Genomic DNA, 24,341 nt, shown 5'->3' with positions numbered 1-24,341 from the left:
TACAGACAACAGTCTCCTTCATTACACACCCTGATTCATCCCCTGAGCAGAACCATCCTGTGCACTGAATGAGGCTGGGGTCCTGTGGAAAAAATAGTATGGAATTCAAGACTGCACCATAACAGATACAGGGGGACAAATTAAAGTTGCAGAGGCAAACTTAATCCTGACATTTCCTGACTTTTGAGTGCATTGACATTCCATCACATTGACACCCACATGGGTCCTGCCACACGGATCTCTGCCACTTGAGCTAATGAAGTACCAGACCTGATCGCAGTGGTAGGCTGTCATCTCCTCTGTGGATCAGCACTAGAGGGGGAGGAGACTCTTTGCCAGTGGTTTCAGAGATATTTCCCAACAGCAGAGGAATGGTGAAACTCAGGGATTTTGTGTTCCATTCCAGGCTCTGTAGAGGTATGTGCTCCAGTGGGCACAGACTCTTCTGCCCACTTCCCCCATGCTTACCCTGTCCATTCCATCCTTAAGTCTCTTACGGACCTTTGGAATCTTTTATCACCCTCCACCAGCTAAAAGTTGTTCTGATTTCTAGCCTGTTTCCCCCCCTCCCTATTTGCAGCATTAGGCTATTGCTCCCTGTTTTGCAATTAAAAGACATTTAAAATAAGCACTGTCTTTTATTTCCTTTACTAGTGGCTTTTTCATGGGAAGTGGAGATGCATGTGTCACCTTGGAATCTGGCTCTCCATAACTCTTGTCTAGCTTATTGGGAACAGCCTTACAGAAAGGCTGAGCCCTCACCAAACAAAAGCTAAAATAAATTTTAGTTTTTTGTTTTTAAATACTCTTTTATGGGTGGTGATGATAGTCAATGGCTTCCCACAAATTGCAAGCAGCAAGCCCCAGAGCTCTTGAAACTAGTGAGGCCCTGTTGAAAATGAAAGCCCTGTATAATGCTGAATGGGTTTGTTTTTTAAAGGAAAAAGGAAATATCTATTTCTGTTGCATGGAAATAAAGTTGAATTTGTTAACCAATGGAAGCGGCTGCTATCTGTAACAAGCCACGATGCATAGTTATCAGCTAACGTATGATCTATGAGGAAAAACCCAGTGCTCACCCTGAGTTTACATTTCTATATGTGCACAGAATGTGAATTACATGGTGTATGAATTTTTATTAGACTCAAGTTGTACGTGCAGCATCATACTTGTAACAGGCTGGCTCATCCCTTAAGGGCTGGAGGCTCTGGGGCTAGTCGACCCCGAGTACAAAAGAGGCATGCCAGGGTTGGATCAGGTAATTTTCTGTGAAGGGCAGCAGGTGGCTGTAGTGAAGGGGAAAGCCCAGGAAGCTACAGGGAAAGAGAAATGTCCTACAGGCAAGACCCTGATGCTCGTGGATTAGAAGCCAAAACCTGAGGCTCCAGCCAGGCAGGGCCTGGGGGTGGCCGACCAAAGCAGGAAAGGCCCTGGGCAGGAAGGCCAGGGAGTAGGGTGAATTAGAGACTGCTGGGGATAAGCAAGCTCCAGTAGAAAGCCCTGGGAGGTGGGGTGTCATAAATATAAAGGGAAGGGTAAACCCCTTTAAAATCCCTCCTGGCCAGAGGAAAAATCCTCTCACCTGTAAAGGGTTAAGAAGCTAAAGGTAGCCATGCTGGCACCTGACCAAAATGACCAATGAGGAGACAAGATACTTTCAAAAGCTGGGAGGAGGGAGAGAAACAAAGGGTCTGTGTCTGTCTGTATAATGCTTTTGCCAGGGACAGAACAGGACTGGAGTCTTAGAACTTTTAGTAAGTAATCTAGCTAGGTATGTGTTAGATTATGATTTCTTTAAATGGCTGAGAAAAGAACTGTGCTGAATAGAATGACTATCCCTGTCTGTGTGTCTTTTTTGTAACTTAAGGTTTTGCCTAGAGGGATTCTCTATGTTTTGAATCTAATTACCCTGTAAGGTATCTACCATCCTGATCTTACAGAGGGGATTTCTTTACTTCTATTAAAAGTCTTCTTGTAAGAAAACTGAATGCTTTTTCATTGTTCTAAGATCCAAGGGTTTGGGTCTGTGGTCACCTATGCAAACTGGTGAGGATTTTTACCAAACTTTCCCCAGGAAGTGGGGTGCAAGGGTTGGGAGGATTTTGGGGGGAAAGACGTGTCCAAACTACGTTTCCCAGTAAACCCAGTTAAAGTTTGGTGGTGGCAGTGGAAATTCCAAGGGCAAAGGGTAAAATTAATTTATACCTTGGGGAAGTTTTAACCTAAGCTGGTAAAAGTAAGCTTAGGAGGTTTTCATGCAGGTCCCCACATCTGTACCCTAGAGTTCAGAGTGGGGGAGGAACCTTGACATGGGGTTTCCCTACTGAGACTGCAGGCAGGAAAGGCCTGGGAGTGACCCAGCAAGAGGGTAAAACCAATGGACTGTGTTTGGGACTTGGAGTTTTATTTTCGTGAATAAACTCGGCCCCTGAGAAGGGATTGGGGATGGACAAGAAAAGCCTGGGTGGCATTTGTTTAAGAAGCCCTTTGAGGGAGAAAATCACTGCAGAGGCACCCTGGCCATGAGGGGGTGCCCAGGAGGCAGCTGACCTCCCCCACGCCTCCCCGCCCCCCTCCCCCCCACACACTTCAGTACTTTTCTAAAGAGACTGCTCCAGATCTAATCCCGGTTCATCCACTCATTTCACAGCCAGAGCTTTGCACCTGGAGAGCAAAACTCTGGAGGGGAAATGTACATGGATGCTGTCCCTATTGCTCTGGGTGTTGTGGGGGTGGGAGGCCTACACCCATCCTAATTTTCACCTGGACAGTCCAGGTGTCAGCTTGTGTGTCTGGGTGCCATTTGACAAGCCCTGATGTCTTTTTTTTTTTCCATCTAGGGGAAGACCTGGAGAAGGGGGCGGGGCCTCAAGGGAAGAGGTGGAGCAGGGGGCGGGGCCTCCCCATGTTACCAGCCATTAGAAACATAGCAACCCTATTACGTGACCATCTGAAACTGACTGTTTCGGTGGCAGTGCATGACAGTGTTACGTATACCAATCCAGGTGATCTCCAAGTAGTCAGAGGGGGTACTGAGATTATGTATGTGATCCTCAAAGACCTGTGTGTATTTCATGGCTTCAACACGATCCTCAGACAAATGCTGAATATTGTATTGTTGGTGAACTTCAGGCTTGCGCAGAGTTGGAAAAGAGAGTGAAAGATGAACAACAACTAGTCCAAGGTCTGTGTATGCTGGTGCTTCTCCGCTGCCAAACACCCGGTGAGATTTCACTATGGAGCAATTTCTGACAAGGATGTGATCAGTTTCTCCATGGCATGTCCACTAGTCGAGATCCAGGTCGAGCAATGGTTATTGTGGCACCTAAAACCAGGCGCCCATAACAGACAAGCCCTCAGTGGCACACAAGGTCAGAAGCCGAGTGGTGCTGGTGTTTGGAAACCCATCACAGTTTCATACCCAGTTTGATTGCAGAATTGAAATCTCCAAGCACTAGCAGTGTGTCATGTGGTAGAATAGAATGGATTTTTGCTGCTAGCTGGTGGCCAACAGCCCAGTAACGCAATGTATAATGAAGAGATAGTTATGGTGTCTTTTTCTGCAGCTGATACATCTTATGTTGGCACAAAGGCCACAATGACAAGATGGCATTGAAGCCGAGCACAAAATAAGCGTAGAGAAATGGGGTTCCATATGGTTAAAGTCTGTTCTAGAGGCTGTCTCATGACAAGTGCCACCCCTCAAGTATGGTGTGGACCACCGAAGTGGAGGAAGGTTGCTCCTTCCGTAGCAACTTGATCGCTTTGTGGCAGGCAAGCTTCCTCAATGCCAGCGATTACCATCTTGTAGCAAGTGAGTTCTTTGACAAGAGCTGTCTTGCAGCCAGTGCTGTTCAGTATAAACACATTCCATGTGGCGAGACAGAACATGACTAAGGTCTGGTTTGGACTTCCAGGAAGTTGGGGTTATCAGGGATGTGCTTTCCCTGAGAGGGGTTTAGGTCACACCTGTCCTGCTCATGCAGAACATGCCCATCCTCCAGGAGTTGGCAGTAGCAGGGGTGCTAACCCTGGTGCTGTTGTCATGGTGCTTCATTTCAGTTTTCTTCCTTGGGACTGGGGAGGTGCAGAGGGTATCTTGTTTTTGGGGTGACCACACACACCATCCCCTTCCCCAGGAATTCTTCTGACAGACGCCATTGGTTCTGTAGGGCCTGGATAGTCTTTTCAAAGATCTATCTGTTCTCCTCCCTGTGTGGTCCACACATCCACCATCGTAGCTTGTCCACATTCACTGCCGTTGGGGAACTTGGCCCGCATCCACTGGATCCATGGTTGGCCATCACTCCTTACTCTGAGCAGGGACCCTTATCGGGTGCCATCAATGGGGGCCAGTCAGATCCAAAGCTCACGTAGGCAGAGACGACCACATCCTGAAGCAGAGCAGCTTATGCTACTAACCACTACCCTTGCTGTATAGAACCTCCTTAAATGTGCAGAAGGAGTTTTGCTACACACTATTGATTTCAATGGGAATAGGGTTAGAGCCAAAGTCAAAAACTAGCATCCACAGTCTTCAGCCAAGATCAGACATTGAACGGACCCAAATCCAAGAGCACAAGAAAAACACAAGGGTAGGGAGCATAATGTCACATTATCTCTTTTAATATAAATAAGGTTACTTGTAAGAGTCAGTATTTCTAGTGTACATAATCTAGACTAATAATAAAAGTAGGTAATACTGGGTTTGTATGGGTCAGTGTACGCTTTAGACATACATTGAGGTAAGCGAAGAGAAGCTTAATGCTTGCGAAAGTAAAAATATGGAAACTAGAAATGTTTCTCTGCAGAAGGCATTCTCAGTATGATCTTTAGGAAGAGGGTATAATACCAGAGTACAAGAATCTTCACAAACAAACCACACTGCAGTTGAGCTGAATCTGACCAGAGATAATGAATAATGCTGGAAAACTCTTTAAATATGGGTTCTTTAAGTTGCTCAGAAGTACTTGCTGCAGCAATGCCCAAAGCTAACTATTTAATACTAAACATTGTAAAGGCTGCAGGACTAATTAAGAAACACATCTCTAGGTTTGTGGTAGCACTTTCATCTATAAGGATTTTTGTTTCCTTAATGCTGATTTAATCTGACTGAGCCAGTCACATAACCAAGGATGCTTCCTCAAACTAAGCTGTTGTCTTTATGGAGGGAGGTATAGTTCTAAAACCCTAGGTGCTCTTCAAAGAAGAGTACACTATTTTATGCTTAGCATTTTGAATGCTGGTAGCTAAAAACAAATTAAATTCCAGTACAGGGGAGACACAAAAATATATTAGGAACCTTAAACAAGATATTTTACGGTTTCCTTTGATGCAAACAGAGAGGCCAATATGCCCAAATGCACCAAGAACGTAAAAACTGGGATCTAGAAATGTAAAATGAACAGAGAGTTATGCAAGTTTCTGGGTGTCTATAACCCATGAAGCGCACACTCTCCCCATGACATGGACTGTTGTCTTCTCCTTCCGAATTCAATTTCTGCAGTATCTTGGCAGAATTTCATTTGAAATTCTTAGACAAGGAGTCTCTAAGCATTGTAACTTAGGTTTTGATTCTTTGTGACAAGACCAGCCATTTTAAGGCTAAAGGTTTAAAGAGTGGCTCCCATGCCTCCATTTTATAAATTCTTTAAGCTGAGATTTTTAAATTATTAATGCTTCAAGAGAATGCAATGCCCGCACCGCACCATTGATTTTCAGCAGACATCATCAGCTCACTGTCAAAACAAGCCATTTTTCTGCAATATGAAAACCTTTACAAACAAACACAACCCAAACCAAGTTATATTTCTCTAAATCTGTTGCCATTGTTTTAGAGAGTCAGAAGATTATAATAGAGGTGGAAAACCTCTGAAGATCTGAATTTTGCCTACAATGCTGCTGCTAAAAATGTTGCATTTGATATGTTCAGTACAGTGAGGGCTCACATATAGGAACTATTTAATAGTGAAAGTCGAAGTTAAAAATAAATTAGAAATAGTTATCAACTCAGTGTCAACTGATTTGGCACTGCAGAGCAAAATAACTGCTTTCTAATAACATCAGCTTTCCATTTCACCAGCCTTCCCATTCTTATAAGCACTGTATCATGTTTAAAGCATCTTTTTAACAGAGAAAAACTAAATGGAATTCAAAAAAAAATTCTTGCAAATGTTTCTATAGTAAGTCAAACGAGTATCATTTTCAAACTGATGCTGTTTGTATAGAAGAAGTCTAAGCAAATTCTAAATATAAAAACAGCCATACTGGGTCAGACCTATGGTCCATCTAGCCCAGTACTCTGTCTTCTGACAGTGGCCTGTGTTACATGCTTCAGAGGGAAAAAAACAAAACAGGGCAATTATAAAGTGATCCATCCCGTTATCCAGTCCCAGCATCTGGCAGTCAGAGTTTGAGGGACAAGAATGGAATATATTAACTAAGAATGTTATATTACAATGGCATGATAGATGAATTCTTTAACATATTTTAAAATATCTTTAATTAGATTGTACCAATATCAAACGAGTACTCTTTGTAAGCAGAACAGGTAAGAGTACTTCCCATTCATCTGATGATAGAGAAAAAATAAGTCACTTTGAAACTATCAAATCTAATCTGTGCTAGATAACAATTTACTTGTCCACCACAAAGGTGTCTGCCACAGACATAGCCTCTCACCCATAAACCTAAACTTCAATATTCTGGAACCCTATGACAGGATGAACTCACCCCACACTGGATGGGGAAGGGTTAACTCCTCATTGTGGGCTGACGAAGCCATGTTCCCATGTCACTACTAGACATGCTCCAGATGCAGCACTAGTATAAAAGGGAGCAGCCTAGCTCAGTCTGGGCTGACCACTGGGGAGGAAGGACACTCCTTGCCGGCTCCAGCCCGGGAGCAGCAGGACCCCTGATCGTGGAAGCCAGAGCCATGGAGACCCTGACCAACGCCCAAGTGCATGCAGACGTCCGAAAGGGATCAGAGTCACTGGGAAATGCACACGCTGAAAAACCTGGAGACCTTGACGATGCCTCAACTGTAGCTCCAAAAGATATGGTAGGAAGTGGCCCAGGGGGGACTAGCTATAGTCCTGTGGCTATAAGTTGGCGTGTTTCAGCTGGAGCCCCAATGACTCAGTCGTGGAACACTCTGCCACTGTTAGGGCTCTGGGCTGGGACCTGGTGGAGCAGGGTCAGCCCAGGTCCCCCTACCCTAGCTCCGCCAGATGGCAACCTACAAACTCTCGCCAGTAATCCTTACTGCCCTGTGACTCAGGGTGAACCCCCTTGACTCTGGCTGCTAGGCTGGGTTGCCCTGCGTACCAGGGTAACTCTACTGGCTCTGGCCATTAGGCCCCACTGCCCTGTGTACATGGGTAACTCTATTCATAGAATCATAGAATATCAAGGTTGGAAGGACCTCAGGAGGTCATCTAGTCCAACCCCCTGCTCAAAAGCAGGACCAATCCCCAATTTTTGCCCCAGATCCCTAAATGGCCCCCTCAAGGATTGAACTCCCAACCCTGGGTTTAGCAGGCCAATGCTCAAACCACTGAGCTATCCCTCCCCCTATTGGCTCTGGCCATTAGGCCCCACTGCCCTGAGAAGCCAGGTAACTGTATTGATTCCAGACACTAGGCCCTACTGCCCTGTGAATCATGGGAACTTTATTGACCCCGGCCACTAAGTCTCACTGCCCTGCAAACCAGGGTTACCCTGTTGATTTTAGTCCTTAGGTCTTACCACCTCAAGGTAAAGGACAGCTGGAGGGTTGGGAGGGAACTCTCCCTGCACTGGATGGGGACACCCACCCCATTGCACGTGGTGGAGAATGCAGGCAGTGATGAGGGCCTGCTGAGAGGCCTGTGTTGAGAAGCCCAGGAAGAGGGAAGACACCATTTCCACCATGGATACTTGTACCTCTCCACTTGGGGAATATTAGGCCTTGAGATGGAGTCAAAGAAAGTATTGAAATGGCTCTTGGAGAGCCAACAACAAGAAGCACACAAATAGCAACAGGTACAGCTGTTGCAACAAATTGCCAATCAACAACCACAAATGATGTGGAGACTAGCCCCCCATCATCAAGCCCAGCAGGAGAGTCTTGTGCAGCAGATGGCGGCTTTACTGCAGCCAGGGGGCACTCCGACCACCATACTAGCAGAATCCGACCCTGGCTCCATGCCATCTGGACTCCTGCTGTAGCTTACCAAGATGGGATCTGGGGATGACCCTGAAGTGTTCCTAGTGACTTTGAGTGGGTGCCCACCACCACACATTGGCTCCCAGGGCACTGGGCCACCCACACTGGGCCTGCCCCATCAGCTTATCGCAATCTTGACCACTTGGACGCACTAGATGATGATAAGGTGAAGGCAGCAATCCCAACCAAACTGGCATCAGACATGAAACATACCGACAGTGTTTCTGTCGAGAGTGTTATCCTTCTGGGGCCAGACCAAGAGCAGTGGGCCAACGCCTCAGAGGTTACGCCTGGCGGTGGTTGGAACCTGACAAGTGGTCTGGGGCCCAGGTAGCAGAAGCCATAGTTCTGTTGCACTTCACCCAAATCCCTGCAGGGGCAAGGAATGGGTGCGACGACACCAGTCTGTGATGCGTATGGATGCTGTAGGGCTGATGGAAGATTACTTGGCAGCAGAAGTGGGGAACCACGATACTGAAAGCCTGAAGTGTCGGTGGTATGAGATAAACTGGCTGGAACAAGCCCAGAGGATACTGAAGCCCATCCAGAACCCCCACCAATCACTCAGACTTGACACGGAGGCTGATAGCTACTTGAGTCCTGCCCTGGCAGGGTGAAGTCCTCCGGGCGGGGACTGGCATGGTGAAAGTGGACCTGAGACCGTTGTTATGACTGTGGCCAAGAGGCATTTTCTGACGGGATTGCCCCATATAGATTATAATGGCAGATAGGGATGGGTAATTAGCCCACGGGCCCAGAAGAAGGCCCCAGGGAAGCTCGGGTTCCCCGTGCATGTAAATGGAACACCCATGGTGGCTCTAATTGACTCCGGATATAGTCAGACCCTGGTCTGAAGGGAGCTGGTCCCAGCCCCTAAACCAAACTGGTCCCAAATACACCTACACCTGGCCGCTAGGCTGGGCTGCCCTGCAAACCATGGTTACCCCATCAATTTCAGTCCTTTGGTCTTACCACCTCAAGGTAAAGGACAGCTGGAGGGTCAGGGTGAACTCACCCCGCATTGGATGGGGACACCCACCCCATCGCAAACCCTCAAACAAAACCAATGCAATTTTTAAAGAGCCCTGCAATTCCAAACAATCATGTGCTTTGGTATTAAAATGCTTCTGTCAAAACATGGCAAATGAACAGCTCACACACTTCATTTTTTTCACATTGGAGTAACAATGAAAAATCTTAATATAAAACAGTATCTCAAAAATATACTGTGGGGAAAAGATAAAACACATGCTGTATGCATTTCTATTTGTCTCCATTAATAAAACACCTATGTTCTATGCCACTAAGAATCAGTTATTATGTGTATTTTAACAGCATGGGCCAACAGTGCCAAATAAAATGAAAGCAAGTGAGGATATTTTAAACAAGAATGACTAAGGCTACACTTTTGTTGGCTGTGAAACTTATCTTGAAGCAGTTTAGTTTAAAAGCTACAAAAACATAGTGCTAATTTAAAACAATCCATGCAGAGACAGCTAAATTATGTTCAGTATCCAGGATTAAGTTGGTCACTTAAAGAATATAACGGAAAAAACCTGAAACCTTTAATCTAAAACTGTTTAAGTGCTATAGGCAGAGGTGAAAGTAAGCTGGTCCGGTCCGGCGTACCGGCAAGAGCCAGTACACTGTGCCGGACCAGCTTCCCCAGGCTGGTGCTTTAAAGGGCTCAGGGTTCCCCGCAGCGGCCAGAGCCCTGGGCCCTTTAAAGCACCGTCTGAGCCCTGCTGCCGGAGCCCTGGGGTAGTGGCAGCAGGGCTCCAGTGGTGATTTAAAGGGCCTGAGCTCCGCTGTGGTAAATCGCCCCTGAGCCCCGGGGCTCCCAGCTGCCTCTGGGGGTGATTTAAAGGCTCCCGGGCTCCCAGTTGCAGCTGGAGCCCTGGGGCCTTTAAATCTTCAGGTCGAGGCCACACCCCCTGCTCAGGGCTCCGGAGTACCGGTAAGTCCTTTAAATTACTTTCACCCCTGGCTATCGGTAGTATCAAATGTGTGTGTAAAGGTATGTCTACACTGCAATGTAATCCCAGGTTTAGTGGGACTCGAGTTAGGGAACCCTGGGCTTGAGTGTCTACACTGTATTTTAACCCTATGCTAAGACTTTTCTAACCCATGTTTGAACCTAGGACCCTGGCACCCACACTATAATGCACAGAGCCAAGTAACCATATTGCAGAGTCCCTAGTGCCCCTCAAAATATAGCTGCTCTAGCCCTAGGATGATGGTGCACTGTGGGGAAACTTTACTGCCTGCCCTGCACGTTATCAGGAAGCAGCTCGCTTTGCAAAAGGCTTGATGGGTTTGCTCTCCATTGCAAACTCAGGAGGCTCTCTGACAGTGTGCTTGCAGATCGGTGATCAGAAGAGAATGGGTTAATGCTGCCCTGAGCTGCTGCTCTTAGCAAAGGAGGGTGGCTTCCATTTTCAATAGAGTGGATCGCAGATTGTTGGGATAGAGAGGACTAAGGAAGCTGTCCCATAGAATTGTGAGATACTTCCAACTGACTCCCGGGACCCGAGTCAAGCGGGACTGCATCTACACTGCAAAGCAATAGGGCTCAGATGCTGGGTTCTAGCTTAACTGGGATCCTGGGTCCAAGCCTTGGGTTAGCACAATTGCAGTGTAGACGCCAGGGGAGTTATGCTTGAGCCCGGGCCTTAAACATGGGCTTATGCTGTAGTGTAGACACACCCTAAGTAAACAAATGCATCAAAAACTACACTCATTTTGATCAGGAACTCTGACTTTAACAGGCAATAAACTGACTACTAAACTAGAGACGAGGTCGGGGAGGGAATATATTTTATTGGACCAACTTCTGTTGGTGGAAGGGACAAGCTTTTGAGCTCCACAGAGCTCTTCTTCAGGTCTGAAAAAGCACTCTGCGAAGCTTGAAAATGGGTCCCTTCCACCAATAGAAGCTGGTCAATAAGATATTACTTCCCCCACCTTGACTCTCTTATATCCTGTGGCCAACACAGCTACGACAACACTGCTCAATTAGTTGCATCCTGAGCACCGAGATCTGGTATTATTAGTCTGCTATCTAGGCTTCATAATAGATTTGATTCCTCTCGTTCCAGTATATGTATTCTGAATGGGAACAGATTCTGCTCCTCTGAGCTCTTCGGCTCAAGAGATAAAAATTAGTACTGAAAAGTAAGAAGAGGATAAGCCCAGTTTGAAGACTATTGCGGGAGGAGATGTCATTGTACTGCCAGGGAATTACCATGCTGTCCTCAGAAACAGGGAGTGCTTCTCTCGCCAAAATTCAATCAAGCTAAAACACATCTGATCCTGGAGCTAACCGATTTTAGACAAGATTCCAGGTGCCATATTTCAAATAAAAGGCTAAATATAGAACAGATATAAGAGATCTGATGGAAGGGACCTGCTCGGTCTTCTGGGACTTCTGCTTTCCAATGCAGGAAAATGTAGCACCAGATAAGCATGAAGTTTCAGAGGGCTTTTTACCTTCCCAGTGGCTTCCCTTAATATGAGTGTGAAGTGGCAGATCCACATTACACTGTGTTTGTGGTGAAAGTCCGTTTTAATGTCTGCAGGTGTGGGGGTGAGTGAAAGGTGTGGGCAACATGCAGGAATCAGATTTTCACAATAACCATTCCCTTATGCAATGAAATGATCTTCTTCTGCCAGCATGTTAACACAAAGGGTGAGATTTCCCTGCAGTGCGCACCTTGCTGGTCCTGTTGCAGTGCTGAAGGGAAAATGGTGTATTTAATGGGAAAGGGCCCACTCCAGTCTCCCACCCTCCCCCAGTTTGCTCTTACTGTTGAAGAAGTTCTTGGCCCTGAGGTAGCTGACGCTGAGGCGCAGGATGGAGAGTTTATCCAGGGTAGAGATGACCTCTTCGGGGAAAGGCAACAAGCTAGCCAGCCGCTCCAGCTCCGAGTTCAGCCGATCCCTATGGCGCTTGGAGGGGTTCAACTTCACACCTTCTGGGGGTGGTGGCTTCACTCTGCCGGGGGGAGGAGCAAAGGAAGACACATCACAAACACACCTGCAGAGTTCACAGCACTCTCCAGCACACAGCAAGGGTGTGAGAGGGGACTATGACAATTGGCATCCCTGCGAGGGCTGCCAGACCTCCACTCTTGATTTCTTAACAGAATGGGAGCTCTTACGTCAACCCCTTATTCATTCCTGCTATTCATATGTTTCTAGCACCGTGCACCCTGATCCCCAGATGAATAACATATGGCCCCTGCCCCAAGCACTTACAATTAACCCCTTTGCCTCAAAACAAGAATGAACTGCAGCTGTTCTTCATGATCCCAGTCAAAGACCTGCCAATAGTGGGGGGGAAGGTCAGAGGGAGGGCAGGGGCTTCAGAAGATGTTACTGAGCATGCTCAGTCTGTGTGAGCATGCTCAGTACAAGCCAAGCAACAAGGGGGCACGTGATCCTGCATGCCCCCCCCCCCCATATCACCTCTGATTTCAGTTGTTCCCGCCATCAGGCTACCAAACTACCCAGCCCTAACAATGGCCTCTGTTGGTTACTTGCCTTTCATTTACCCATGCAAAGGGCCTTGCGACTTTTTCCAAGGACATTTATCTATTTCATTTTAAACAAATGAATCCAGGTTCAAGAGGACACTTGCTCAATGCATGAGGTCGGGCGCCCTTCTTGCTTGCCTTCTGAATCTACTTTAGAAGCTTTACGAGTTTCAACCTCTTCCCTTCCATACTTCAGCCTGCTCTCGTGGCTGCAAGGGAGCAAGTGTGAGAATGTGACTGGGCAATCCTGGGACACGGAGTTCCAGCCATTCAGAGTTTATACTGGTCAAAAAGGCTTCATATTTTTAATATATTTTAAAGATTTCTAGCCAGCACTTTAACTAAACTTTTTAACTGAGTGTTAAAATTGGCCATTCGTCCCAATGAATGGCTGCAAATCAACAGACAAACCATTTGTGCTGGTTAAATTAATAATTAGCTCATACTACATGATAACCAGTCCTTTATTTTAACTGCACTGACATTTTAGTAAATTGTGTCTCTTGTACCTATTCCCTAACCACGGAAAAGCAAACAATGAAAATAGTTTTGGATGGTACACATGTGGGTAGAAAGCACAAACCTGAAGTTCATTGTAGCCTTCTGAAGATGTACCACATTATTTTATCAATTATAAAATAATTCGGAGTCTCACCACGAGAAAAGGCAAGGGATAACCTGAAATCCACACACTCCAGTTACAAAAAGAACATTTGTTTTTTTTTTAAGTCAATAAAATAACTAAGGCACCTCTTTTGATTCCAAATATCTGCCATGGTAACTTCTTTTAGGGCATGTTCACAGGATCCGAACTGGTCAAGGGGACAACTTAAAAAGCCACCCTTTCCATCATTAATCTTTGAGAAGGTTATCAACTAAAAATAGGTCAGCCCTTGAAAGGACAACTATTGTTCACTAGTATCTTTTTCAAATGGAGGCTACTGATAATTTAAACAGAGTTCTTTCTTTATCATAACATGCCCCATGTGAAGTCTTTGAAACCTTTATATAAAACTTCCAGACCAACTGTGGGTGATAGCTCGAGCCTGTCTTGTACGGAAGATGTGGCATATGGTGCAATAGCCATATGTATGCAGACCATAGATCGTGCCTATGTTTTCAACAAATAGCCTGCATAGATTCTCATGAAAAGGACTTTTTTAAGGTTGGGGAGGGAGTTCATTGGCACCATTTTACCAAGGCAATTTCACCGTGCTGGCATTGTATCACAGCGCCTCATCAGGCTCAAACTCTGGCTTTTCCTCCTTGGCAAGGAACATCCACAGCTGGGAAATACACATAGAAATCTAGTTTCAACCGCTGCCCAGCGGAAATCCGTAGCAGCGGAGCTAGGGAGCGATGAAATGAACGAGGGGTTTCAAGAAAAAAAGAAAAAAAGAGAGAGAAGTCGGCTTGTGAATGCTGCAAGGGGGAAAGTCCGCAGGAGGCAGAGCGCCGGTAGCTCCGGCGCAGGCACTGGGTTGGGGGGGCAGAGTCCTTTGGCAGGTGGGTTGGATTCATTCTCCCCCCAACCCAACACTTGCTCTGTCAAGTTTTGGGAGCTAAAGGGGCAGAGTGCCGCCTGGAGAGCAATGCCACCTCGCCCCCACCCCGAACGTGCACCCCAGCTCCAGACACCCACCTCCCCGCCAGCCCTGTGCTGCTGCCCCCAAGGGAGAGCTCCCTGCCGGGGGTCCAGCCAGCGAGGCAGGTTCCAGCCTCCCCCCTGCGGCTCCCTACTTACGTCCTCTGCACGGGCTTCCTCCTCTTGCGACCCGCGTACATTGTCCCTGTCTCCTCGGAGCCGCCTGCCTGCCGGCTCAGCGCAGAAGAACCGGGGGACCCCGGCGCGCCAGCACCAGGCCACTCAGGGCAGCAGCCGGCTGCGCCTGGCTCAGCGCGCTGCGCCCAGGGCGCCCAGGGGCCGTGCCAGCCGGGGGCGCATCTTCTCCACGGCCGGCTGCTGTTGAGCTCCGAGCCGCTGGCCCGGGGGCAAGGCAGCCCTAGCTCCGGGGCACCGCAGCCGCTTCTGACCGGGCCGGGACTTTCGGGCTGCTCATCGCTGGGTCACGGTCGCTGCCGCCGGGCTGCAAAACTCCCTCGCCAGCCAGCCGCGCTTATGCCGCTGCTCCAAGCGGCCCCGCCTGGCGCCCCCTGCAAGTGCGCTCCCAGCGGCTAGCGCACCCAGCCGCCGCCGCAGCACGTTAGGCGACCCCCGGTAGGCCAATGGGAGCAAGGAGAGAGCCGGCCGCCGGGCATCTCCTGGGAGCCGGGCTGCGCCTCCCGCTCCCCTGGGCAGGAGAGGAGGAGGAGGAGGGATGAAGGCGGGGAAGGCAGGCGGCGGCTCCGTCTCGGGTTGAGTGAAGCCTCCAGGCTTGGCTGCTGTTGGCGCAGGCGGGTCGAGGTCGGAGCAGGTACCTTGTTGCGCTGGGGCTGCGGGGGTAAGAGCAAAGTCCCAGCGCAACGAGGCCAGGAGAGGAGACTGGCGTGTTTCGCTTGCAACTGAAAGTCCCTGAAAGGGCTGGTTGCCAGCTGAGCCCCCTCCACACACACACTTGTGCCAGGTGAGAGATGGAAAAAAGGCAAGCCAGCCAACTGAAAATAATGCCCCTGGCTGAACGCTGTATTAGGACTGGATGCAAGACTGCTTTTTCATAGCCACAGGGACCACTGTGACCAGCTAGTCTGACCTGCATAGCACAGGCCACAGACCTGCCCCAACATCATTCCTCCAGCAGTCTTGATTTAACAATTGTCAGTGATGGAGAATCCACCACGACTCTTGATAAGCTATTCCAGCAGTTAATTACTTTCACTGTTAAAAATGTACACCTTAATTCCAGTTCGAATTTGTCCTGCTTCAACTTCCAGCCCTTGGATCATATTAGACCCTTCTCTGCTAAGTTGGAGGGCCCATTATCAAATATTTGTTCCCCACAGAGCTAGTTATAGACTGTGGTTGAGTCACCCCTTCAACTTCATTTTGTTAAACTAAATAGATTGAACTCCTTGAATTTATCACCCTAAGGCAGGTTTTCTAAGCCTTGTGGCTCTTCTCTGAATCCTCTCTGCACCAGAACTGGACCAAGTATTCCAGCAGCCATATACAGAGGTAAAATAACCTCTCTACTCCTACTCAAGATTCCTCTGTTTATGTACCCCAGGATTGCATTAGCTCTTTTGGCCAGAGTATCGCACTGGGCTCTCATGTTCAACTATCCACCCAAATGTTTTTCAGAGTCATGGCTTCCCAGGATAGAGACCCCCATTCTTGGCCTACATTCTTTTTTCTTAGCTGTATACATTTACACGAAGCGGTATTAAAACACATGTTGTTTGCTTGTGCCCAGTTGGCCAAGGAGTCCAGATCGCTCTGTATTAGAGACCTATTCTCTTCATTGCTTGAACTGAAAGCACAGTCCTTGGCTGCTTGTGCAAAAGGAATTTTTTTTGTTTTCAAGACATTTCACAAAATATTATTGAAAAAATGTTGTTTTTTTTTTCATTTTCCCTCTCTCCATCTTTTTGCCACTGAGTGCAATAAACTTAATAATGTCCAGGCAATGTCCCTCCAACTTTTTCCTTCTTCCTCTCTAACTTTTCAAACCTTCTCCAACTTTGGAAAAGTTGCAAGGTAGCAAAAGAAAAAAAAACAACTTTCTGGCACTTTTAAAACATCCTCAACTTTTGCTAACCATGCAGCCTTGATCCAGCCCCCTTGTACAATATTTTTTCCACAGGACCCAGACTCCAGAGTTTGGCAGCTGAATTAAGGTTGCCTGGGCAACTATAAATCTGGCATTTCCCCATCTTTTACATTCTTAATTTTGAAACCTGAGTAACATTCTTTGTATGTAGTCCTTGTATGTAATTTCTGTATATATTCATGTTTGGAACAAGCACCCAGAGACTGGTGTAAGTGCTTATGATCCAACTGACACAGAAAAATAAAGGAAAAAAATGCATTGCAAATACATTTTGAACATCCTGTAATGGAACAAACCCCTTGGTGGGCTGTCATCTTTATGACATTTATATATGAAAGATATGCTTGATCCAAAGCGCATCAAAGTCAGTAGAGAGACTTCCAATGACTTTGATGTGCTTTGGATCATCATTCTATTCCAGAACCCCACTTTGAACAGCGTACTTATGCATAAATAAGTGCACATCTGTACAGGGATCAGCACCTGTAACATACACCTTAGAGCTACTGCTCCTTTCCACCTTTTCCCCACCCTCCCTTTCTTAAGGAGAAACTCTCTGCATCAATAGCAAGCAAATCCCATGGCTGGCAGAGGTGTTCATGCTAGGAGTGCTGACTCCCGCACAGACCAGCTATGTCAGTTCTGCAGCTTCATCTGCCTTCACAATGAATCCCTGTTCTGAGTATCTCCCTCAATATTTTGATCACCTGGAGCAAAAATCTTTCTGGTGTCACTTACCTGGTGCTTGAATTCAATTTACAGCTTTCTCTGGGGACCACATTTGAAAACTGTGCGTTTAAAAAAAAAACAACCTATAATGCCTTAAATATCTCAACATATCACATTTTGCTCTCTAAATCCTTCTACGTAAGAGGGAAAATATTTAGTACATAAAACATTGTATTGTGTGATACACTGTACCTTGTGGGAACTTGCTAAATTGTCAGACTTTGCCTTTAGATCATTTCCCACCTCTCAGTATCATCATCAGCGCAATCTGTTAAGGACAGTTGAGGAGTGAAGAGTTTGGAATCAAATAATTGTAGAGATAAGACCAAGAAAGCAACACTGTTTAGATTCCAGTGCATTGTAGCACTGGACAACAAGAACAGATACTAGAACTGTGTTTGGAAGAGCCTGTGCCATACGGTTCAGTGTCTTTGAAGAGGGAGCTCAGACAGAGAAATGGACAATGTCTGCAGTTTCTCTCTCCTCTGTGCAGACAACCCCCTCCCCCAATCAACAAACTCTCTCTGTCCAGGTTTTGCGGCGTAACTCAGGTGCTCGCAAATTCAAAAGTGAGAGGCTCGTTCCAGTGAGCATGTTCCAGCAGGTGCCCATAGTATTCTTGCTCCGGGCAAGAACTGAGTGGACAGTCCACTCTTAACTACACCTTCACTTCACCGCCTTTATATTGCATAAATCCTATAATTCTCCCTGGGAATAACTACATGACCACTGGACTGAGGATCACACAGGGCAGAGTCAGGCCTGATAAGAAAAATCAGACAAAAGAACTTGGTTCCAGTGTGGAGCTTCCATTCCAAGGAATGTGTCAGCTCCGCGTGGGGCAACTAGTGTGGCCACAAACTTGTGTCACCAGCATCCTGTCTCGAGGACTTGCCACAACATTTCCCTGAAATGAGTCCCTGCTGAAATACAAATGCTTCAGGGCTTTCTGTCTGGATCACAAAATGCTTGACAAGTATTAATGGACTCAGCCTCACAGCACCAGAGCAGCTGTGGTGAGGACCCTGCCTCCAAAGCTCCCCCTGAGGTGGTCCTACAACACCCCACCCTGACTTGTCTCCTGGCTCTCCCAGTAGCTCTTCACAGACTAAACTATTTAAAACAAGATTCCCCTTCTGGAATCACATGACCCACCAGTCACATGACATCATTTCCCACCCCTGGGGAGAGGCGAGCTCACTATTCCATTGGTGGAGCTGTGATCCATACCCTGAAAGGGACAGTTACCTTGTGACAGCAATCTTCTAGCGCAGTGGTGCCCAACCTTACGACACCTAAGCACAACCTTGTGTGGGTCAAACAGATTCTACATAATTTAATAAGATTTAAAGTAGGGCTGTCTATTGATCACAGTTAACTCATGCGATTAACTCAAAAATGTAATCGTGATTAAGAAAATTAATTGTGATTAAATTGCACTGTTAAATAACAGAATACCAATTGAAATGTATTAAATATTTTCTACATTTTCAAATATATTGATTTAAATTACAACACAGAATACAAAGTGTACAGTGCTCATTTTATATTATTTTTATTACAAATATTTGCACTGTAAATATGATAAACAAAATAAATAATATTCTTCAGTTCACCTCATACAAGGACTGTAGTGCAATCTCTTTATCGTGAAAGGGCAACTTACAAATGTCGATTTTTTTTGTTACGTAACTGCACTCAAAAACAAAACAATGTAAAACTTTAGCGCCTACAAGTCCATTCAATCCTACTTCTTCGCGAAGACAAACAAGTTTTTTTACATTTATGGGAGATAATGATGCCCACTTCTTATTTACAATGTCATCTGAAAGCGAGAACAAGCATTGCAAGGTATTATGTGCCAGATATGCTAAATATTCGTATGCCTCTTCATGCTTCATCCACCATTCCAGAGGATATGCTTCCATGCTGATGATGTTCGTTAAAAAAATAAGCGTTAATCAAATTTGTGACTGAACTCCTTGGGGGAGAATTGTACGTCCCCTGCTCTGTTTTACCTGCATTCTGCCATATAGTTCATGTTATAGCAGTCTCAGATTATGACCAAGCACATGTTCGATTTAAGAACACTTTCCCTGCAGATTTGACAAAACACAAAGAAGGTACCAATGTGAGATTTCTAAAGATAGCTACAGCACTTGACTCAAGATTTAAGAATCTGAAGTGCCTTCCAAAATCTGAGGGGGATGAGGTGTGGAGCTTACTTTCAGGAGTCTTAAAAGAGTAACACTCCGATGCGGAAACTACAGAACCCGAACCACCAAAAAAGAAAATCAACCTTCTGCTGGTGGCATCTGACTCAGATGATGAAAATGAATATGGGTCGGTCTGCACTGCTTTGGATTATTATTGAGCAGAACCCATCATCAGCATGGACGCATGTCCTCTGGAATGGTGTGTGGTGTTTAGATGTTGCTTGTAATTATTAGAATTGGGAGCACTGGCTGTTGGGAGTCTGAAAGGACAGGAAACAGGAAGGAGGGGGGAGGAGTTGAGAGGCTGGGAGAGAGCTACAGAGGGTGCAGCAGCAGCTTGGTAAAGAGGTTTTCACTTTGAAAATAAAGTCCTGTTGAAGCTTGTTAGTACCTTGCCTGGTTGATACAACATTTTGGTGATGAGGATGGATCTTCTGCCTCTGAACCCACCTGCACCCTTTCTGCAAAGCCCAGGTAAGCCTCCAATTGCTTTTACTGCCTGGATCCATATGTTTGATACTTATCTGCTTGCAATCAGTGCTACAGAGATTTCTGAAGTAAGAAAGAGTGCTCTGCTAATCCACTGCCTTGGAGCAGAAGGGCAGCATATATTTTACACTTTTCCCCTTGCAGATTCTCTAAATATGAGACTGCACTCATGGCATTAAAGAATTTTTTTGTGCCAAAAGTGAATGTAGTAGCTAATTGCTACAGATTTTGCCAGTGTGAGCAGAAACCAGGGGAAATTATAATGCAGTATATTGCTTCCCCGAGGAGTCTGATTGTAATTTGTGACTTTGGGAATATGGCAGATGAGAGGATTAGAGACCAGTTTATGGAGAAAACAACCATGCTTCATGTAAGAGAACGCTTACTTCTAGAACCACAATTTACACTAGAAAAAGTAGTAACCATTGCTACTCAGATTGAGTCAGCTACAGCTGAAGCCAAAATAATGAGCATGGATATAGGAAGCACAGTCAAGGCTGTGACTCCTTTGCAGAAAAGTTCACTATTGCTGCAGACAAATGATTACAAGAGGAAAACTAATGAAAAACCACCGAATCAGCAAATTCAAAATACAGTAAAAGCATGTTTTCGCTGTGGATCCCCACAACACCTTGCACGCTACACAGGATGTCCAGCAAAAGTAGCTCAGTGCAATCATTGCAAAAAGATTGGACATTTTGCTAAAGTATGTCACAGCAGCCAGTTCAATCAACAGGTGCATGCAGTTACAATACCAGATGTTACTGTGCTGAGGGTGGACAAAATCACTACTGCGCATATTCCAGAACAGATAAAGTGCACTGTAAACATTTTTGCCATACCCTCAGGCAAACCACACTCTATTCAGCTAATGTTGGACACTGGCTCAGCAGTATCTATACTACCTGATTCCATCTATCTGCATTATTTTAAAGATGTACCTCTTATTGAACCCAAACTTCACTTGGTGTGCTATTTGAAAAACCATATTCCAGTACATGGCTGCCTGCCAGTAATAGTTACTTTTGGTGATTGCTGTGTAACTGCAGAGTTCTACATTGTCCACAAAGGCACTCCTATCCTTGGCAGAGATTTAGTGGCTGCTTTAAATCTCAGGGTAGTTAATGGATGAATTGATCTTCCTCAGCAAAGCACTCTTGCGGTACACACACCAGTTTCAGCTGGGACACAACACCAGGTTGAGGAGAAACTCAGCTGTGCTTATGGGTTTCTGCATAAAGTTAAAATGCGGAATAATGCGATGCCTGTACGACAGAAGTTACGGCGCTTATCATTTTCAGTCACGGAAGCTGTTTCAGAGGAACTTAGAAAACTTGTTCAAAAGGACATTATTGAAGAGATCGACTCCTTGGAATGGGTTTCACCTATAGTAGTGATGCAGAAGAAGGGTGGAGGCATTCACCTTTATGTGGACTTAAAGGAGCCAAATAAAGCTATTGTGATTGACAGCCATCCTCTTCCTCACATAGAAGAAGTATTTGCAGAACTCCGTGGAGCAAAGATATTTTCTACTCTTGATTTGCACAGTGCAACCACCAGGTTATGTTGCATGAAGATAGCAGAGACCTCACAGCATTTATTACACATGAGGGACTATTTTGTTTTAAACGTGTCCCATACGGTCTCGCATCTGCCCCAAGTGCCTTTCAAAAAATGATGTAATTGATTATGAAGAATCAACATGGAGTTCAGTGCTATCTGGATGATATTATCGTGTTTGGAAATACTTCTGAGGAGCATGAAAATAACCTGCAGTCTGTACTAAACTGCATCAGCAGAGCAGGCCTCCAGCTCAATCGGTCCAAATGCAAATTTAGACAAACTGAACTCTCCTTTCTGGGGCATACAATTTCACAGGCTGGTCTAAAATCTGATCCAGATCATATCCTGGCAATTTCAAATGCTCCTCCTCCAACAGATCTGCAAACCTTACATTCCTTCTTGGGTCTTACCTCCTGGTATGCAAAATTCATTCCCAATTATGCTTCTGTCATTGAACTGTTATGGGAATTACTACGGAGGAGTTCAACCTTAGTGTGGACAACGGATGCACAAGCTAGTTTCAAAACTGTCATAAATATAAAGGGATGGGTAACCACCTTTCTGTATACCATGCTATAAAAGCCCTCCTGGCCAGAGGCAAAATCCTTTCACTTGTAAGGGGTTAAGAAGCTATGGTAACGTTGCTGGCACCTGACCCAAAATGACCAATGAGGGAACAAGATACTTTCAAATCTGGAGGGGGAAAAAAGTTTTTGTCTGTCTGTGTGATACCTTTGCTGGGAACAGATCAAGGATGCAAGCCTTCCAACTCCTGTAAAGTTAGTAAGCTTAATCTAGCTAGAAAATGCGTTAGATTTCCTTTTGTTTTTTGGCTTGTAAAATTCGCTGTGCTGGAGGGAATGTGTATTCCTGTTTTTGTGTCTTTTTGTAACTTAAGGTTTTGCCTAGAGGGATTCTCTATGTTTTGAATCTGATTACCCTATAAAGTATTTACCATCTTAATTTTACAGAGGTGATTCTTTTACCTTTTCTTTAAATAAAATTCGTCTTTTAAGAACCTGATTGATTTTTCATTGTTCTTAAGATCCAAGGGTTTGGGTCAGTGTTCACCTGTATCAATTGGTGAGGATATTATTATCAAGCCTTCCGCAGGAAAGGGGGTGTAGGGCTTGGGGGGATATTTTGGGGGAAGACATCTCCAAGTGGGGTTTTTCCCTGTTCTTTGTTTAAATCGCTTGGTGGTGGCGGCATACTGTTCAATGACAAGGCAAAGTTTGTACCATGGGGAAGTTTTTAACCTAAGCTGGTAAGAATAAGCTAAGGGGGTCTTTCATGCAGGTCCCCACATCTGTACCCTAGAGTTCAGAGTGGGGAAGGAACCTTGACAGAAATGGTGAAAGACTGGATTGTACATAGTCCAGTACTTGCACTATTCAGTCCTGCATTGCCCACAATTGTAGCTACTGATGCTTCTGATTATGGACTTGGGGCTGTTCTCACAGAACTTCATGAGGACAACACAGAGAGGACTGTTGCATTTGCTTCAAGGACACTAAGTAATGCTGAGAGAAAATATTCTACAGTCAAAAAAGAAACACTTGCTTGTGTCTGGGCTACTGAAAAATGGAGAACTTACCTGTGGGGCCGCATGTTCAAGTTGCACACAGACCACAGCCCTTTGACAATGTTGCTTACCATGAAAGGACTGGGAAGAGCAGGATACCATATTGCTCCGTCTGCAAGACTACTCTTTCAATTATGAAATGGAATATAAGCCTGGAAACCAAAATGTGGTAGCTGATTGCCTTTCTCACCTGCCTTTGCCTTCACCAGATGGTCCACCAGAGTATGAGGATGTAGTGGTTGCACTTATGACAAGCACTCTCACTGCAGTTACAAAAGAACAATTTCAAGCTGCTTGTTCAGCGTGTCCAATTCAATGAAAACTACGGGAATTTCTGAGAAAGAGATGGCCCAGGCACCCTAAAAACCTTGACCCAGTTTTGCTGCTTTATTTTAGAGTTTGGGATGAACTTTCTTTGCTTGATGGCTGTGTGCTATGAGGTACACACCGGCTCCTTGTGTGAGAAGAATTATAATCAAAACTCATACACCTGGCACATGATACTCATCAAGGAATTGTCTGAACCAAACAATAACTATGGGATATGTATTGGTGGCCAGGAATGGACTCTCAAATTGAAGCACTCATAAAATCCTGTGTCACTTGCCAAATGCATGATAAGACAGCAGTGATATGTACCCCTCCATTACAGCCTGTTCCTCTTCCTGAATCTGCATGGGAAAGAGTGGAGATTGACATTGTAGGACCCTTTGATACTGCTCCAATTGACTGCCGTTATGCCATCACTTTAATAGACTATTTCAGTAAATGGCTTGAGGTAGCGTTTACATTGCAAATCTCTTTTGCAACAGGAATTAAGTTCCTCTCTTTGGTTTTTAGCAGGGACGGTAACCGCAAAGAACTGGTTTCAGATAATGGCAGTCAATTTACTTCCCTGGAGTTTGAAACTTTTCTAGCACAGAGGAACATTTTACACAGAAGGTCATCCCTATATTACCCTCAAGCCAATTGGGAAATTGAACAGTTTAACCGAAGTTTGAAAGAGTGTTTGCAAACAGCTAAACTGGAAGGGCGATTGTGGATACCCTTCACTACTGATTTCTTGCAAGCATACCGGGCTACAAGACATGCCACAATGCAAAGATCACCCACAGAGTTACTGCATGGGAAACAGATGAATGCTAAACTAAACATTGCTGGATTGTTAAAGGCACGACCTGATGCCCCAACCAAGGATGATGTGAGAAAAACAGTTGAACAGAACCAAGCAAAGTCTAAGGCTTTCACAGACAAGTGGCAGGGTGCTAAGAAACCAAAGTTTGAGTGTGGTTCCTTCGTTAGAATAGG

At 45.6% G+C, this 24,341-nt stretch overlaps 1 protein-coding gene across 1 annotated transcript in view; it reads right to left on the bottom strand.

Moving 5' to 3' along the window:
- The window catches only part of LOC141996273 (aryl hydrocarbon receptor-like), a 93,907-nt gene extending 78,971 nt beyond the window's left edge, over positions 1-14,936 (bottom strand). The window contains exons 1-2 of the mRNA XM_074968257.1: positions 14,489-14,936; positions 12,016-12,203 (exon numbers count right to left, since the gene is read on the bottom strand). Coding sequence (XP_074824358.1) covers positions 12,016-12,203; positions 14,489-14,529 — 229 coding nt within the window. The 5' untranslated portion in view covers positions 14,530-14,936. The remainder of the gene's footprint in view (positions 1-12,015; positions 12,204-14,488) is intronic.
- Between the last annotated feature and the right edge of the window lie 9,405 nt (positions 14,937-24,341).

This window comes from Natator depressus, chromosome 11, assembly GCF_965152275.1.
Source record: "Natator depressus isolate rNatDep1 chromosome 11, rNatDep2.hap1, whole genome shotgun sequence".
In the NCBI taxonomy this organism is placed as follows: domain Eukaryota; kingdom Metazoa; phylum Chordata; order Testudines; family Cheloniidae; genus Natator; species Natator depressus.
The sequence above is the reverse complement of the archived record's forward strand: the minus strand, read 5'-3'. Positions and strand labels throughout refer to the sequence as shown.